Source organism: Gekko japonicus, unplaced genomic scaffold, assembly GCF_001447785.1.
Source record: "Gekko japonicus isolate JY-2015 unplaced genomic scaffold, Gekko_japonicus_V1.1 scaffold199, whole genome shotgun sequence".
NCBI classification, from domain to species: Eukaryota; Metazoa; Chordata; class Lepidosauria; order Squamata; family Gekkonidae; genus Gekko; species Gekko japonicus.
The window spans coordinates 290,965-309,526 of NW_015168657.1; the positions used below are offsets into that span (position 1 = coordinate 290,965).

Below are 18,562 nucleotides of genomic sequence, written 5' to 3' on the forward strand. Positions count from 1 at the left end.
TTCTGAGCTACTGGCATTAAAGTTGTGAGCAAGTGATTTGGCTACTGTATAAATTAGTTTGCTCTGGAGCCATCCCTCCTGAGCTAAGACAAAAATGTGTGAGCCGGAGGCTAAAAAAACTGTTAGCTAGCTCACACTAACTCAGCTTCGAGGGAACACAATACTTACTTGCCACAGGAAGGACAACTTACACATTCAATAAAGTCTTGTGGTTACCATGTAATATGAAATAGTGAGTGCTATTATTAGGACTATCCAAAAGCAGAACACAGCTATTCTGGTAATGATTTCCAAGCATGGTAGAAAGAAATACTTAATACTGTACAAGAGATGCAGGTTGAGCCACACCAGTTATTCCAGTAGATGAGTAAAGAAGGAACTCCTGGATAAGTCAAAGAATGAAGTCTGTTTCCAAAGTACTTTTACCTTTTCTGTAATATTTCATACACAAGAACAGCTTTATAGTTCCAAGTGGGGCAAGGACATGGCTCTAACTTGAGCCAAGGACTGGCTAGGAGTGCCACAGCACATGGAACTTTGTGTCCCTCCTTCCTTTATTTTGAAGCCAGTATTTTTAAATAGGCTGCAAGTCTTGGCAGATGGATCACCTTTAATCCTTATTGTTTTTCAGCTCCAAATCAAACTCCCAGGCGAATTTTTCATTTGTTGGATAAATAGATCTACAGAAAATGGACACTGCTTTTCAGCAGCTTGAGTAGTTTCCCTAGACAGTACTCAATTCACATTAGGCTTGAATAAGTGTTTATTTACAAAAAGCAGGTTGACTTTTTAATAGCAACTACAAATATTATTCTAGAGTTATTACAAATACATTTTTGAAAAGCTAATATACAAATAGTACGATGGAATTGCAATAGCTGTTTCTTCAATAGCCTTTATACAGGTTTGTATTGCTAAAAATTAATCTGTAATCTTCCTTACAGAAACTACAAAGTGAATTATCCACATTTTAAAATAATGCATAGTACCATGTACAAAGGTTAATTTATATCTGTAGTTCCTCCTGCTAAGGATTCTTTCTGCATACATCTGATAAAAAACTAGTACTTACACTGTCAAAACATCCTCAGTCTACAATTCTCTTATAGAAAAGCAGATAAGGAGTGGATGTAGATGATGAAACAGGAGATAATAAGTTTAGAAAGTCCTTTTCTTCAGTAACCTTCACTTCAGAATCATCAAAGAGCAGCCACTTCCCCTCATATTCTTTCAGACTTTGCATTATATGCACTGCTTTGCTTTCTAGTCCGTTCAAAACCATGCCAGTTTGATCATGGTGTTCAACCTCCACAGGTCCATTAGCATGGTTCCACTCAGCATTCCTGGCTTCTGTGACCATGTTAGCTGTCTTACCAGAATGGGTTGTTTTGCTGCTTAGCAAGTCACAGGTTGACTTGCTTTTTTGTCCCCCAAGAAGTCCCACAGCTTCTATATTCTTTTTGTTTATTCCTTTATTAGGCCGTGTATTACCACTGACTCTAAAGGAGACCTCACCATCATCATAGTCCTCAGTTACTGTTCTTGCTTCTTGCTCATTCAGTGGCTCCGAGTGAATAATTTCACATGGTGGATCAATGATGAAATTCTCCTTGTTTAATTCTAAACTGTCAAGATTTGCAATTTTAACTGAGGCTGTATAGTGCCCACTGCTGATTGTAATTCCACTGTGCATGACTACAGCAAACAGTCCATAGATTTCATTGGCTGGCTTTATGCTCCAGTCATCCAAGGACAGCTTGAGAGGTGTCAGTAAAGGAGTATTTATCTTGGAAAGTCCACCATAACAATCAAACCTTTTGGAGAAAAGTGGTGTAGTTAAAATCTTTAGTGTAAAGCAAATAATATTTAACTAATAACTAGGGCAGATTAAAGCAGCTCAGGAGGAGACTGCTGTAGGATAACACAAACTAAGCTAACCAGTATTGAGATTAAACAATAGCAACTTTGTTTTTACTATGTTTCCATGGGCCATAGTAAACAATATCTGGGAGAAAACCAAGTTCTGAATTTCTAAAGAAAGACCAAATGAGAATATGACTTGCAGAGATTATCTGCTCAATGAGAACAAAGGCACTAGTACAATGTACAGCACATTTACTCTTAACCTTATCACAGTAATTCAATGAGGAATATTCACAAATATTCTAAGCTCAAAAATGTAGAGTTCACTAAAAATCTGCAGACAACTAGTGCAGTTTCTACAAGGGACATAAATCAATTTGGTTTAAAACACCACACGGCCCTGGAAACAGAAGGACTGTACACTTTGGGAAGGAAAAATATTATAGACAGGATGGATGGGATAGGTATGTGAAGTAGAGCTCACAGTAGCCTGAGGCCTGACACCAGGTTAGCTGAATCTTTAACAGCAGGACCGACTGGGTATGTTCCTACTGTTGCCAAAAATTGCCCTCCTATTCTTGTTTTGACTCCCCATTTCAAGCCCACTGCAAGATGCACTTATTGTTCAGCCCTGATTCATTTTTAAAATGCAAGAATCGCTTTTTGCACATAAGGGAGGGCCCCGTAGGTCAGTGGCAGATCACCAGTTTAGCATGCAGAAGATCCCAGGTTCAATACTTGGTATCTCTAGTTAAGGATCAGGTAGCAGACAATATGAAAGACCTTCACTACAGACCCTGGAGAGCTGCTGTCAGTCTGTGTACTGACCCTGATAGACCAATGATCTGATTCAGTATAAGGCAGCTTCATGTGTGTGAATTTAAAGTAAGTGACACATAACATTTAGGTTCTGGCCCCAAGGTATTTAATATGCTACATAGCTTACAGGTAACCAGTTACGTGCAATTATTTTTAAGAGTAGCAAGAGTCCTTGGAAAGGCTTCTTGTATTACAGATGAGGCTTAGAAATAGACAGATGGAAGGGAAAACTATATTAACGCAGAAACATTCAATATCTATAATACCACTTCTTCCATAGTGACATTAGATTCAGAAGTTTTTCCATAATTTAATAGCATGAATATGTACACTGGATTAAAAAATAATCCTATTTGGATTTTCAGTAAGATTCAAGAAATGATGGGAGACACAAGTACGTTTTGGATTTTTTAAATCAGGTATTTAACATTCAAGCGTACACAGTAGTTAAAAAATTGACAAATTATGAAAAAATCTGAGGACATACAAATTAATACAGCTAGAAAGTGTGACAGTCACTATATCAAAAATGGCTGGACATTTTAAGCAGGGACCTACCAATGAATGCATTTGGAATATATTTGGAATAATTAGTATGCTGTGGCATTTGGTTCACGCAAGAGCCTTAAACTATATGGCAGTGGAACTGATGTTACTGGTAGACTTGTGAACATATCACATATTTTGCAAGAAGGACTGAGACAGAGGAGACTAACTTGCCTTTTTGTACCAAAGTATATCTGACTAGTATGAAAAGTGCTATAAGCAGAGTGAGAGAGAATTTACATCACTTGTTCATTGCTACAATATTAAAGCTAAGCATTGAAAATAAAAGCAAGTTCCAACAACAAAGGAACTTGGGGATTTAGACATTACAAATCAATTATCAAACTATATTTGGGAACAAGGAAAGGTGAAGATGACACATGAAGGAAAATTACTGGCACTGAACAAAAGAGATTTGCTTACCAGTAAGTACTGATCAGGCTTGTAATACTTTCCTTGAAAAGTGAACAAATTAAATTTGCTATCTGAAAAGTTTTCTTGGGCACTAGTTAAGATTATTCTTTAAAAAGATTAGCAGATAAGAAGAAACACTCAATGTCTGAAGTCTTGACTTCTTTGAGCAGTGTTTCTAATAGACATAATTGTCAAACTGTAGTTTTTCAGGTCTACTTAGGTGTTGTTTACCTATTGGAGAGACAACTCATCACAAAATGAGGGAATTTAGTAGTCACTACTTTTCCTACAAAGCATCAATGGTAGGAAAATGCTGGCTTCTGATGGAACTAATGGGAAGATAAAAATAAGGTATGTTCTGTACAGCTGTAATTTTGTTTAGAGATCAGTAAAGTATGAATACAACCTTGTATGAGCATGCAAGTAATTTTGTAGTGGGCTAGAAAGGGGTAACATAAACACACTGTATAATCTGACATGTTTTCCAAACCATACATGCTCATTATTTATTACTCTAGTTAAAAAACAAATCTTGAGTTGGGCAGGTTTAATGCACAACGATGTGAAGGACCGAGTAAAACACAAGAAATATTAATTCCACTATATGTTTTAGAATGGTAGAAATGGCTCATGGCCCTGCCTTTCTGAAAGTTAAATTCAGCTATGTTTTATTAATCATTAGTTTACATTCAAGAAAATGTTTCCTTCCAGGAATGGGGATTTTTGTATGGTTTGTTCACAATACTCACTCTAAGCCAGTAGCAGCAAAACACTTCAAGTGAATTGTTATAACTTCAGGCATTTTATCAAATAAAAGGCTACGTTCAGCTTCTGTGTAATGACGACAGTTTTCACAGAAATATTTATCTTCTCCCACAATTCTCTCCACTGAAGCAAACTGTGAAATTGCCCATTGTAGAGTCTTCACTTCTGTTTTAGGCTCTGGAGAAACTTCAAAAGAAATCCAAAGAATGTTTTTATTTTGTTTGTTCAGTATTAACACTTTAAATACATCTCATCAGAACTTTACTTATGACACAGAGTTGCACAGCAGTGGTAATATTAGTCTTAGAAAGTACCAATATAGCGAAGAGTGATATACTAGATGCATTAATACCTAGATTCTAAACTCAGCGCTATTAAAGACAGTGCAAGATGATTCTTTACTCCTTACCAAAGCAGCAGCCTTCAACTGATGTTTCAGAATAGGAAGGCACTCTCCTTACATCATATAAAAGGTAGGAAAGGGATAGGATTGCCTTTAATTACTGGACCCCCATCCTCACAGCCAAAAGTGCATTTGCTAAGCGTTATCACATGGGAAACTTACTTTTGTGTTGCAAAGAATGCTATTTTTTTCATTGCAACAAGTTATAAAATGGGATATAAATCAAACTTCAAGCAAGACAAAATTAGGTTACTTTATGGGGGTAAAGACAAAGATGAACTACCCTACTGGAACACAGTATACCCATTGTCAGTCTGGGTACAACTATAGAAATGATATTTTGCAAGTTCACAAAATGGGTTTTAGATGGCAATGTTGCTTAAATTTGTTTAAAAGGACTTTACAATGAATTAGAAACATATACATAAATGCATATATAGTAGTTCAATTGGTTACATTGATACTTTTATGAAGCAATTTCTAGATTGAAGTCTTCAATAACAGGATATTGCACACAATGACAGATGCTTAGAATTGGAGCTCCAACACCCAACCTCCAAATAAAGCTGTTTTCTTAAGCAAATGCTGGCTGTCAAACAAGGAGAGGAATGGGGAAAGCAAGCAGAGGTAAAGCCCCCCACAGCGCCACCCCACCAAGAAAGCCTATTTTCCTCCCTGAAAAAACAGAAACAATCCAGTCTGAGAAGAGAACTAAAATGGTGGCTGAGCAAGACAGAGCAACGCAGGATAATCCTCCTTTCCAAAAAAAGGACCTTGTAGAACTTGTAGAAAACCTGGAAGACAGGATCATACAAAGGCTAACAAAGCTAATGGATCTTGTAAATGCACAACTTAAAGAAATAAAAGAAACACTACAGAAGGTGACGTAAACCACGATACAGTAATGGAGCTGGAATTAACACTTCAAGATGAAATAAAGCAACTGAAAATTAACGGAACACAGATGAAGGAAAAACTGGCAGATTTAGAAAACAGATCCAGATGGAATAATTTGAGATTTCGAGACTTTGAAGAATCCACTGAGGGCTCCAATGATCTAGCAATTTTCATTGCAACATGGCTGGCAGGTGCAGTAGAGCTAGTAGAAGAAGACTTGGCGCCGATAATCGAAAGGGCTCACACAGTGAGAACCTCACCCAAGGCACACCCTAAATTCTCAGGAGACATTATTGCAAGATTTCTCCATTATTGCACTAAAGAAAAGATCCTGTAAGAGTCTAAAAGCAAAGGACCTTTGCTATACAAAGGAATGAAAATCCTTGTTTTCCAGGATCTGTCTGTGGAGACCCTACATATAGAACAAACATACACTGGATCTAAGATAATAAGTGACATTATCCGGAAGAAACAAAAAGACCACCCCAAATAAAATTTAATACTGACTTAAATATTACTCTGCAAATTTGGGATAAAAAAGGACGATACTAACTCCAGGAATCTCTCCTATGTCATCTTTTCTAGGACAAAGTTGGTTTGACCCAGGAAAAGAAAAAGGCTCATTTGAAATATGGAGAGCTCTGAACCTAACAAGATTGAACAATGTAACTAAAAAAGGACACATAGTTGAAAAGATCGAATTAGAAGAAGACTCTGAAGTTAAAATCCCCTGGTTTCAATACCTACAACTACAGCACCTGACAAAAAAACCCAGAGATTTAAAAAGTCTAAGTAAAGCAACTACTGAATTTGAACAATTATGAAAGGAAGACATAGGCAACAGCAAAGGTACAATCTCTAGAATATACAGAATCTTGAATTACATAGAGGGAAAGAAACCTATACCTTATTAAAAGAAATGGCAAACGGACTGTGAAATCAATCTCACAGAACCTCAGTGGGAAAATATCTGGAAATCAGAAACACTTTTAATGAAAGCAGTTAATATAAAAATACAGTCTTTCAAGCTATTAGCAAGATGGTACATGACACCCTTAAGGTTATATCATTTTAATTCCCAAAACCGTCCTACATTTTAAAAGCATTGCAGTGAAGTATATCCATTGTTGGTGGAAATGTCCTAATATAAAAGGCTTCTGGGGGGAAAAAAATCATAGTTCAGATTGAATGTGTCACCAGATATACCATACCTGTGCACCCTGAAGTGATCCTCTTAAACTTATGGGAAGATCCAATCTTTAAGAAAAGACTTGATTTTAATGTTACTCACGGCAGTCAAAGTCTTGATTGCGACCAAATAGAAAAGCAAGAAAATACCAACGCTCCTACAGTGGTATAAGAAACTTTGGGACTACTTTATAATGGAAAAAAATCACAGACCAACTATCAACTATGGAAAACCCACTATATCAATCTAATTTCTTTGAGCAATGGCTTCCCTTTTTAGACTATATGTCCAATAGAAACGATAGGAATACAGCAATTCCAACCAGAGGTTAAGACACTGAGCTGCAGACCAGAAGGTATGTAGTTTGGCAGTTCGAGACCTGAGTGCCGCGCGACGTAGTGAGCTCCCGTCTCTGCCCCCAGCTCCTGCCAACCTAGCAGTTCGAAAGCAAGAGATTCCAAGTAGATAAATAGGTACCGCTTTGGTGGGAAGGTAACAGCATTCTGTGCACCTTGGCGTTTAGTCATGCCAGCCACATGACCACGGAAACATCTTTGGACAGCGCTGGCTCTTCGGCTTGGAAGTGGAGATGAGCACCACCCCTAGAGCCGGATTCAACTAGCTTTCAAGCAAGGGAAACCTTTACCTTTTAGCATTATTCCAGACAAGTACCTACTTTATCACCCACAGAGCCAACACCTGGCCTATTCATCAGTATAGAAATGCAGATAGAAACAAACGCATGGTGACTTTTTTGTTTATTGTTTAACCTGCTAAACTGATAACTGTTATATTAGTACATAATCATTCTACCTTATATAATATGTCCATATAGCTGTAAACATATGTACTCGTTTCAAAATTTTTCTGGAAATAAATTCAAAATAAAAAGTTTTTTTTTTTAAATCTTCAATGAGGGTGACAAAAAGCATATCAAATCTCTAAAATGCTTTACTGATTCAACTTACTTTCAGAATTCTCTTCCACTTTTGAGAGTTCATCTTTTTGCACAGGCACACTGATATCTTGGAAGTCTTCCCTTCTCTCAGTGAAACATTCACATTCTAAGCATCGTGTTCGCAATATCAGCTGACCCTGGAAGAGCTTTTCTACTAAATTAAAGTTTGGTAGCTCTGTGACAAAAAAAAATGCATTAGATAAATTAACTAAACCAGTTAAATGAGAGAGATACTGACTGTAAGCTATTCTTAGAAGGGTATTCAAGTTCTTTATACTATATTTTGCTGACCATGACAGGGATCTGAAGAGCCTGGTATGCATGCCCAAGCACTAGCACACACTCACCAGGGCTTTCTGAATGGCCCATTCTTACGGCATCTCCTCTTGCTACATCTAAAGGTCCCTGATCTTCCATTCTTATTGCATCTCCTCTTGCTTTACTGCATCTCCTTACTGCATCTCCTCTTGCTTACATTCTAAAGGTCCCTGATCTTTAAGCAGGAGGAGCTGCAGTGGAAAGGAAAAGACTCAAAAGCTCCACAGCAGACACTTTGTTCCAGCTGCGGCTTAGCACATAATTCTTCAAGAACAATGCAGTATTACTAAGATAAATTTCGCTTAAGCAGTCAAATGAGTTTAAACTTGGATGTTCAACTCATCACCATGATCCCATTTTATTCCTGCCTTTCACTTTCAAGCACCACATTCTCTAAGTAAATATACCTAAAAGGAACACAGTCAGCTTTTCATCTGAGGGAGACACATTACTAGGCAGTGAAGGAACCACCATTCATCCCCTCTCTACCTGTCTCTCCATGGTGTCTCACAGTTCAGTTCTCTCCAACTTTAGTTCGCCTTTCCTATTTGGGGGGAAATTCACATTTACTTAAATTATATCTTAATGTTTAGGAAATTATTTTTCAAATAAACTGCTGAGATGTATTAAGTTAGTTCCCTGCTATACTCACCAACTCAAACCATAATTAATCCAGCCTTACAATTTGCCACTGTTCTGCTGAACAAAAGCAAGTAGCACCCAGCCCTGCTGAAAAGGCATCTCTATCTCTTCTCCCCTCCAGGATAAATAATGCTAGGAGAAAGCATGTGGGCATACAACTGCTGTAGTCCACACATTGCAGCACATGAAAGCACAGTGCCTGTTTGTGAAGTATATATGTAGCTAGGTCACTCTATTTCCCTTTCTGGAGTTAAAAAGCCAGAAAAGATGATCAAGCCTCCATGGCTCAGCTCCATGGTAAAAAAATCTGAGGACACTGCATATAGTAGCAGTTAAGTGCCAGTCACCCTTCCCTGTGACAGAAGTTGATGGCAAAATGAGATCAGCAAGTGAGCAACCCCCCCCCCCCGAAAAACATTGTATCAATGGCTAACCTGTTTTATACAGCGTTCCAGTTTCCTTTTCACTAGTACTTTCCATAGGAGACAGGTCATAATCTCTTTTCTTTGCTTGGTTACCATTTTCATTCTTGAGAGAGACCTCTGAAACTTCACAAGTCTCAGTTTCTTTAATCTGATCTTTGAAACCCAGGTTTGTAGATAGCTTTCCCAAACTACAAAATTTAGATAGAATGCTAGGCTGATTGCCTGAAGGTTTTAACCAGTTTAGTTTAAGTCTGGATTTTTTCTGAATAGACTTTGTGCTTTCATTTTCCATAGGATACTTGATGGTAGCCTCTGCTTGATTTTCTGGTTTTTCTTCCAATGCTTTTCTCTTAGATCGGGTCTGTCGTTGGTTTTCTTCTACTCCATTTTTCTCTTTGAATACTTTGGACTTTTTCTTTTCATTGCCACCCTCCATGTCACTTTTCCTTTTTCCATTGCCTTTAGTTTTATCTTCACGATTCTCAATAGCTTGCCAATTTAGCATAGCATCAACTTCCTCAAGAGTTACAGGACTATCAGCGTTTTGACTAGAAGTATTGTCCAGTTGAACTGTAGACTCTTCCAGAGGCACCTGTTTCGATTCTTCCTTCAAGAGCTGACACGTTTTTTCAATGTGCCCCAATATACATTGTAATACTTCTTGGGCATCATGCTGCAGATACCCCTCATACATAGGGTTGAGTTCCCTATAAAGAACAATGCATAATATAACCCAATATATCAAAAAACTTGATGCATATCCCTAAAATAATAACTTTTGTTGATGTGGCAAAGTTGAACAGTACTATACAAGCATAACCAAACTTAGCTTGCATTCCTTAATAAATGCAGTCTAAGTACAATTTAGATTGAAATTATTTCTGAGGCAACTAATCAGACAGAAAAAAAGATGCACAGTAACACCCCCCGTGAAAATTATCATTATTTAGAACCATGAGCTGCAGTTTTTAAAAATGGCCTACTACAAGCAGCCACAAATAAAAACATAGTTTGTGTCCTAACTGGTCATTTCCACATTTGATACCATGAGAGATCAGAGGAGTCCAAACAAAGACCAGTCTGCATTATTGCTGGACTGATTTTTCATAGTATCAGAACTTATTAGAAACAAATGTATGAAATTGTCACCATCTTCCTATTTCATTGCAAGGTTTCTCCACATTTGGTTCATAAGTGGTTAGAGATATTACAGGTTGTTATACATCATTTATACCTTAGTGTGTTTAGCAGTCTTCTGGGCTGAGTAGCAAGTTCATCTGTGTAACTATCTGGATTTAAGAGAAAACTGGCTTGAAGCTGTTCAACTGAAACAATCAAGGAGTGTAAACTGCAGACTAATTCATAGCTTGCAAGAGAATCTTCTTTAATGATCCCCTGTAATAACAGAGAGAAGTACTGTTTGCTTTGAAAGTTAACTTTCTTATTATTTAGCTAGTTCTGTCACAATGTTACCATAATAAATGCCTCAATATATTTCTTCTTTTTGCATTGGGTTAAGATGGAAGCCACAATATGACTTTTCTTACCTAGTTACAACATGAAGAATTTATTCTCACCTTATCTATTTCCTCCTTTAAGCTTTCCTTCTTCTGTGAAATTATATTAAATAGTCGTTTCACTCCCGTTTTAAAGCCAGGACAAAAATAGAGTACCTAATTAAGAACAAGAAGAACTATAAAATGTAGGAAAATGCATGGAAGGTCTTAAGCTATTATAATTCTCTTGACAGCTTTTTTATTTTGTATATTTGCACAAAGACTTAGTGGATCAAGCACTTTACTGTGACTGGAGATCTAGGTTCAAATCCCCACTCTGTCTTGAAGCCAAATGTGGCTGGCCCAAAGACACCAGCCTCTCCAGTATTCCACCTCCTGGGTGGTTATGAGAATAAAAATGGGATAATCCAATGCATGCTGCTCTGAGATCCTTCGTGGAAAGTTACAAGGCAAGTGCAATTAAAAACAAATACATGGCAAGCATGATGGCATAATTATCCATGGACAGAAGCGATGGAATAAAGCTTTACATGTTTCAATGATAAGAAAATGAAAACAGGAACAACTTTTATATGATAAATATTATACATTCATGTCTGTATTGCAGAGGCCCTACCACACAGCTCAAGTGAGAGTGGTAGTACTAAGTAAGCGCATGGTAAGACACAACATTGTTGGACAGCTGCTGTGACAACTGAGTCTCAATAATAAGGCTGCAAAAATTATCACTGCTACTCCATGTAACGTTTTTGTTCCTGGGTTGGCATTTGGACAATCATGCAGTCACCATCCTGGGGATGGTGTGACCCAGTGGCCTTCAGTTACTGACCCATTAGAACAGACCATGGAAACAACTGGGCTTGCAAGCTTCAGTTCAGTGCTTCAGATACACTTCAACACACTCACAACTTATACAATTATTTGATGTTTATAAATAAAACCTAAGAATGGAAAATTTACTTTCTGTTTATACATTTCTACACAATGCCCAGGAAATTGTTTTGAGGGAGAAAGAAATTGAGAAGTGCCTGAGAAGGTTATATTCCGTCTTATAATACTTAATTTAATTTAGATGTTCTCATAGGGACATCAGTTATATGCAGCAATACAAATTTACTGCTATTACAAAGTGTGTTTACATTGTCTTATGCACTTAATTTCCCCAATCCTTGTTTTATTAGTTTTGGACAGTAACATGCTATCAAGTATCAAATCTAAATGTCATGTAGTAGGCTTCAAAGTTCCCAGAATTATTTTTACAAAAACTGAAAATGGATGTTCCTGTAAGTAATTTACTATAAAAAGAAAAACCTGTTTTGTTCTGGCAGGTATGTGTATGAGTAGGCATAGATGGACTAGCTGCTTGTGATTTTATTGTAGTTCACGTTTTCAGTTTTGCTAGAATTTGTTTTCTGAACTTAAGTTTTTATTCATACACTATTTTTAACAAATATGCAACAAGCTAAAAATGCTGGGCACAATTCCGCCACTTTGCTTCTCCCATTGGTATCAGCAGAACTTCAACAAATCACTTATACTTGGGGCTGCCTTTGAAAACTGTCTAGAAATTTCATTTGGTCCGAAATGGAGCATCCATGCTATTGTCAGGAGTTGGCTAGAGATCATTTCATCTCTGTGCTGAAAGATCTGCAATGGCTACCCATCCATTTCCAGGCACGTTTCAAAGTGCTGGTTCTAACCTTTAAAGGCCCTAAACGGCTTGGGGCCAGGGTACCTAAAGGATAACCTCCTCCTATACTATGCAGTGGCCACTTAAGATCTGCTTCTCAAGCCTGGCTTTCTGAGTCCCTGCCTTTAGAGGCAAGGTGGGTGACAACTAGAGACAGGGTACTCTCGATGGCAGCACCTTACCTGTGAAATGCCCGCCCCCTTGAGGCTCACCTGGTGCCTACTTTACTGTCTCTTTGGTACCAGGCTGAAACATATCTTTTTACTCAGACTTTTAATCAGGGGTTTTATAGTGTTAACTTAGTATTTTAATTGTAAACTCCCTCAAGCAGAACAATGAGTGGCATAGAAATCTCTTAAATGAATAAATCTCAGATGAAAACAATGGCTCTTCAAAGTGCTTGACTCTAGCAAGATTCTAGCCATACCAGATAAGTCACTTCACATAAAACTATTTAGCACTTTAGCATTACTTTCACTAGAAGACCCTATATTTTAATCTCTTAATTTGTTACACAAAACTATATTAAGGCACAAAGGAGAAGGCACTGCCTTTTAAAAAAGTCAGTTTAAGCATTCTAGTACTTTACAGTAATTGTTGTGGGCCTCACTTTAAAAACATTACTTTCTATAGGATATTAATGTCTCTTATCAATTTGTGCTAACAAACTCATACAAATACCCATAACATAAGTTTTATCATTGTTTCATGCAACATGTTTTAGCAAACTATAATTTCTATACTGTTATGAATTTACCTGAAGAATGCTGTTAAGATAGCAAGTGTTGCCAAGGTTGTTCAAGCCCACAAAAGGCAGCATGTTTATTTTCTTCTCATAGCGGACAGGTGAAAGCGCTTGTGTTGCAGGAACTACCTGGTCACTGTAATTCAAAGGAAATGTTCAGAAGAACTTTAATTGAAAGTGCAACTGTACACGTGTGTTTTTTTAAGTGTCTTCAGTAAAATGTGGTAATTTATAAAATACTAATATTTACTTAAGCACTTTTAAAGTATATGTATTAGAGATCACACAGAGTACCAAATACAGTCAAGCTTCTACAGAAATATTTAAGATGTTTCTTAAGTAGGCATCAATATCAGTTACCCAGTTTTTCTCCTTGACATTAAAATGGTTTTTCAAACACAGTGAACATTTTAAAATCAAGAATTATTTTGATAGCTAGAGTTTTATTACTTCTGCATGTTCTCTCAGCAAATAAACTTTTGAAAAATTATCCAGTGAGACTATCTACATAGGCCAAGCAGCAGTACAGGGTCATTAAGTTAATGGTGTACTATATGAACATAATTTGGTCATTTTTAAGTGTTTGGCCCCCAACAACCTGCCTGAATGATCACTGACCTTTTTATCACTCCAAAAAAGGATTTCCTCACATTGAAACTCTTGTGAGGTACAACAGCCAGCTCTTATGCCCATGCTCACATGTATGAGATAGAGCTCAGTAACATATTTAAAAATACATTTAAGGAAAGCTCTCCTTTTATTTTGAAAATAAACATAATAATTACCCTAAGTTGAGTATTCAGTGCACAAATATCAGTTATAAAACCATTATGTATCCCATCCCAATTGTATTAAAAACAAATATATTGCAGAAAAATGCCCATAATGACCACAGCCATACTTAAGGAGCGGTGGCACAGAGGATTTATCCTCTGGTTAACATCTGAGCTGAACAGAGTTGCTGTCAGTTCTAGCCCGCGCTGGTGTCCCCAGCTCGCTGTCCACCCAGCAGTTCGAAAGCTTCAGCGAGTATATAAAATGGGTACCACTCCTTAGAGAGGGTGGGCACACTAAACCCCCGTAGGGGAGGTTTTAGCCGGCGAATGGAATGTCCAGCTCGGAAGCCTGGAAAAAAGACCTCTTCGGCATCAAGAAGCCTGTAATGGGCCAATCTGGCCAGGCGGTGGCAGTGCGGCGCTACGACTCAAAGCAGGCCAGGAAGAACTAACGTCATCAAGCCAAGCCAAAATGAATGCCGCCCAGAACACGACTGAAGCCTACAGCTGAACAAAATCCCCGTCGGCTGCAAACGTGTGCGATTTAAAGAATTATATGTTGTCCTCCCTTACCCCATCATAGTTAGTCCCTTGTGAAAACCTGTGTAACTGTAAATCGCTCAGAGCCAGCAGCTCTGCAGGATTGAGCGATCAATAAATCGAAAGGTATTATTATTATTATAGTGGTATGTAATTCTCTTTCAGAAATCAGACTAGAAGATGCTACACTCCAAATGAGACCAATGCAATTGTGTTGGTTTAAGAGAATTGATATTTTAAACAGCAGATATACTACTAGTTTATAAAGTTCTATATTTTCCAAAGGCCTTTATAAGGAACTATCATAGATATAAAATGGAAAACCCACAATAAGCTGATATTGTCATAAGAAATTGCTTAATAAACTCTTACATACATTTCAGAATAGACATATTCTGAAGGCTTTTGTTCATTTTCTTGTGATTCTGTAAAATCCAGTGCTCTTTTTGTTTCCCGTTTTTGAAAAAACTTCAGTGACAGTCTGCTTTTTTTTGACGGGGTACCTCTTGAAAGTCCATTACTGTCACATGGTAATACACCTGGCATTTTTGCACTCTCAGAAGTATAATGAGGAAAGAATTCAGCCTTGAAAGAAAATTGAAGTCTATAGTGGTTCCTGTTGAAGTATATAAAATACCACAGCTGTTTTACAGTGGTAGCATGCATTGAAATGACTGTCAAAAGTAAATGCAGCACAGATAAGTGGATTAGCAAAAGGATGATGTTACACTGTTGCTAGCAAATAGCTCAGATAATCTTTACCATTTTTAAAAAATTACTCTGTCTTAGAAGGAACTGTAGGGGGAATTTCAGACAGACGATATAATCTGGAAGAGGAATGGTTCCCAAACGGTTTCTGGTCTGTCATTTCAGACAGAACCGTTTTAGAACCGGTTCCCTACCAGAATATATTTGTAATTTCACACACAAATGCTTCTGTCCCGTTTAGGAAACGGGGCTGAAGCGTTTTACCTGTCAACTGCTTCCAAGTAGTCTTCAGTTTCCTCTCCCGGTTCCGATGCGCTTTTCCCCGCTGTTTTTCGCCCACGCGGGCAATCGCCGGCTTTTTTGTTGTTGGAACGTTAGCTTTATAGCACTATAGCGCTATAACAGTATAACACAACAGCATTATATCAACCTCATTGGAATGCCTGGAGTGTTGTGTTATAGCACTATAGCGCTATAGTGCTCTAAAGCGAACGTTTTTTTAAAAAGGCGTAGGCGAAAAATGGCGGGGGGAAAGTGGTGCAGTCTGAAATGGCAAACCGCTTCAGATCCAGCTCTTTACAGGAAGGGGAAAGCCATGTGTGAAATGGCAGCCCTATACCGGTTTACTCCACGACAGATCAAAAACCGCTTCAAAACGGGTTAAAAAGGGTAATGTGAAATTCCTCTAGGTGTTAAGAAAGTTTCAGGTTACTTCAGTCAGGACAGGAATTGTCTGGATGTGGACTAAGGATATGAAAAAGACAACAGTGCAGGAGTCAGGACACTAGCCTTCTGGCTGTGAATATGTTTATTTGCAAGTATGCTTTACAAATACATCTGAGTAAACTTGCTTATAACTTGGATATTAATTTCCTAGAACATAGTCTTAAGGCAATTTCTTTTGGTGCAACAGCTGTAAATTAATGTGTAATGTTCTCTTTACCTACTTAACTGCATTAATGAGCACAACACTTACCATAATGGTGCAACAAGGGAAAAACAGAAGGCAAAGATAACTCTTCAGAAGGACTCCACATACAAATCAAGGCACATGGAGAGGATTTTGTAACTTGTGATAAACTCTCCTATTGTCAATGCAGCAATATGGATAGGAAAGAACGCTGCACTCCAGCAATTTCTATGGCTCATTCTATTTTTCAGCAACTGCTTTGTCATGATAGGCATTCTTTCTAACAGAAAAGTTGGTAACCTTTACAGATTGCTACAGCAGCAAATGGACCACAAACATAGAAGAGGGAGGTGTCTGTATACCCAGGGAAAATTCCAGTCATGCAAACAGAACTTTCTCCTTTCATACTGGAAGAGGAAGGATCCCTCCGCCCCCAAAAAACCAGAATGAGAGCTAAATATGTGTGCCTACCCCGCAGCTGCTAGCCAATACTGACAACAGTCTCTTAATGGACTGAAGAAACCAAGGTAGTAGCTATAGTAAACTGGGGGGAAGGGGGAAAGAACCATCAAACTGCTTAACCCCACCCCCTCCAACAGCAGCAAAGGCAAGTTCAGGCTTCGTGCCTAATGGTATGACGTCTCTCAATCCCGCCGGGAAGCTTATTCGAAGCAATGGAAGGAGGAAGGAAGGTAAAGAGAGAGACAAAACTAGTATGACGTACATAATTCAAAGGAGCCCGTAGCACTTTAGTAACTAACAGATCAGAGCACCAGTTTTATAGATCAAAATCCACCATGACAGAAGCAAGTGGACTCACGAGAGCTTACGCCATAATAAATTTGTTTAAAACCTTATTTTACTGTACACGGCTATCCCTGTGGAATTCATATACAATTCGAAACACTCCACAACATTTCGTAAGGATTCCCGCTACTGGATTTAAATTGTCAGGTTGCGATTAACCACCTAGAGAAACAACCACCAACCACCCCGAAAGCTGAGGAATCCAGCAGCACCCAGCATTTGCCTCAGAGCCAGGGGAGGAGGCTTCAGCCCTAACAGAATAGTTTCCTTTAAAAAAAAAACTCTCCCCCTAACTCAGAACAGTTTACCAGCACTTTTTACTGCTGATCCCTATTTGCAACGTCCAATCCCGACAAGAAGCCGGTGGAGGTTCTCCAAGCTACCAATGCACGAACTGAGAGAGAAGGGCGGGAAGGAAATTAAATTCCACGCTGCAGCCTCTCCACAGCAGCAAGGAGAGCGTTTGCCTGCAACTAGCAGTGGTCACCTCAGAAATCCATTTGCGGGGTGGGGATGAGTCTAGCCTAGACTCTTGTCTGAAAGAGTTCCAGGAACACCGTCCAATCCGGCTAATTCGGAGGGTCACGAACGGCGCGGCCGCAACTTCTCACCCGCCGCTACATCGTCTTTCTCTGGGGGGGGGGGGGGGGGGGGGGACGGAACGGAGAGAGAGGCTCTCTCAGCACTCCCCCCTCTCTCGTTGCTATGGCGATTGTATCAGGGCCCTCCAATCTCGGTCTTTCCCCATATAGGAAAGTTGGCGCGTTCCGCACAGCGCCAGGACCCCTCTTTTTAGACGGCTTCTCGCGCCCTAGTTCATCGAGCTGCCAACACAAACGCCAGTTTAAAAATAAATGCTCCGCCAAGTCTAGGAAAAAGTATGAAAGCGACACTAGGTACTTCTCCACATATTTATGGCGTCACCGCCGTTTCTACCTCACAGCAATGTAACAGGTGTAGCCTCTACCCGCCTTTTTTAGATTCAGGCAGTTCGTTTGGGCAGCTGTCAAGGCCCAGGGGCCCTAGCAAGGCACTCGCGTGCAGCACTAGAGGCCTGATAGAATGAATTAAGCCTGCGCGATAGTTAAAGATAGAGGAAGAAAAGTATGGATAATGACGCTTTAGACACGCCCCGTTTTACAGTTTGACCAATCAGGACACGCTTTATTAGCCAATCGTTTTCCAACTTGAGGCAGAGGAACGCGGAGTTTAAATTGGGGCGATGTAACGGTTACTAGGAAAGGGTGTGTAAGGACGCAGGAAAGTTCCCGCTGAAAACTGGGTTCGTGCTTTGTGCACTGAACATAAGGAAATTGTAATTAGGAAACATTTCCAAAATGGCGACTTTTAAAGGTTGGCTGCTATACGAACGTGATAATAGCGTTGAACTTCAACAAAGTGTGATGTATATTATATTTCATTTAATCATATTTAATCCTATGGGTCTAGTTTTCCGTAGAGTAATGGGAGGTGATTTCAGTAATAACCTGTATCCTGCTACTAACTAGCACAACTTCCAGAGCTGTCCTTACTGAGGTAGTTTTTGACCCTCCACAAATGGGGTGTAAGGCTTAAATAGATTACTTTTTAGACTAGAGCCGTCTTCCTCCAAGAATGCCTTCATCACCAA

At 38.8% G+C, this 18,562-nt stretch overlaps 1 protein-coding gene across 1 annotated transcript; it reads right to left on the minus strand.

The window, feature by feature from the left end:
• Window positions 1-897: 897 nt before the first annotated feature.
• On the minus strand, window positions 898-17,523 carry USP1 (ubiquitin specific peptidase 1). The gene is made up of 9 exons (XM_015415226.1): window positions 17,420-17,523; window positions 14,884-15,123; window positions 13,204-13,327; window positions 10,817-10,912; window positions 10,474-10,634; window positions 9,249-9,946; window positions 7,865-8,029; window positions 4,392-4,593; window positions 898-1,814 (listed from the first exon to the last, which is right to left on the minus strand). The coding sequence occupies exons 2-9, from the start codon at window positions 15,051-15,053 to the stop codon at window positions 1,088-1,090; spliced, it is 2,343 nt and encodes a 780-aa protein (XP_015270712.1). The 5' UTR covers window positions 15,054-15,123; window positions 17,420-17,523; the 3' UTR covers window positions 898-1,087.
• Window positions 17,524-18,562: the final 1,039 nt, after the last annotated feature.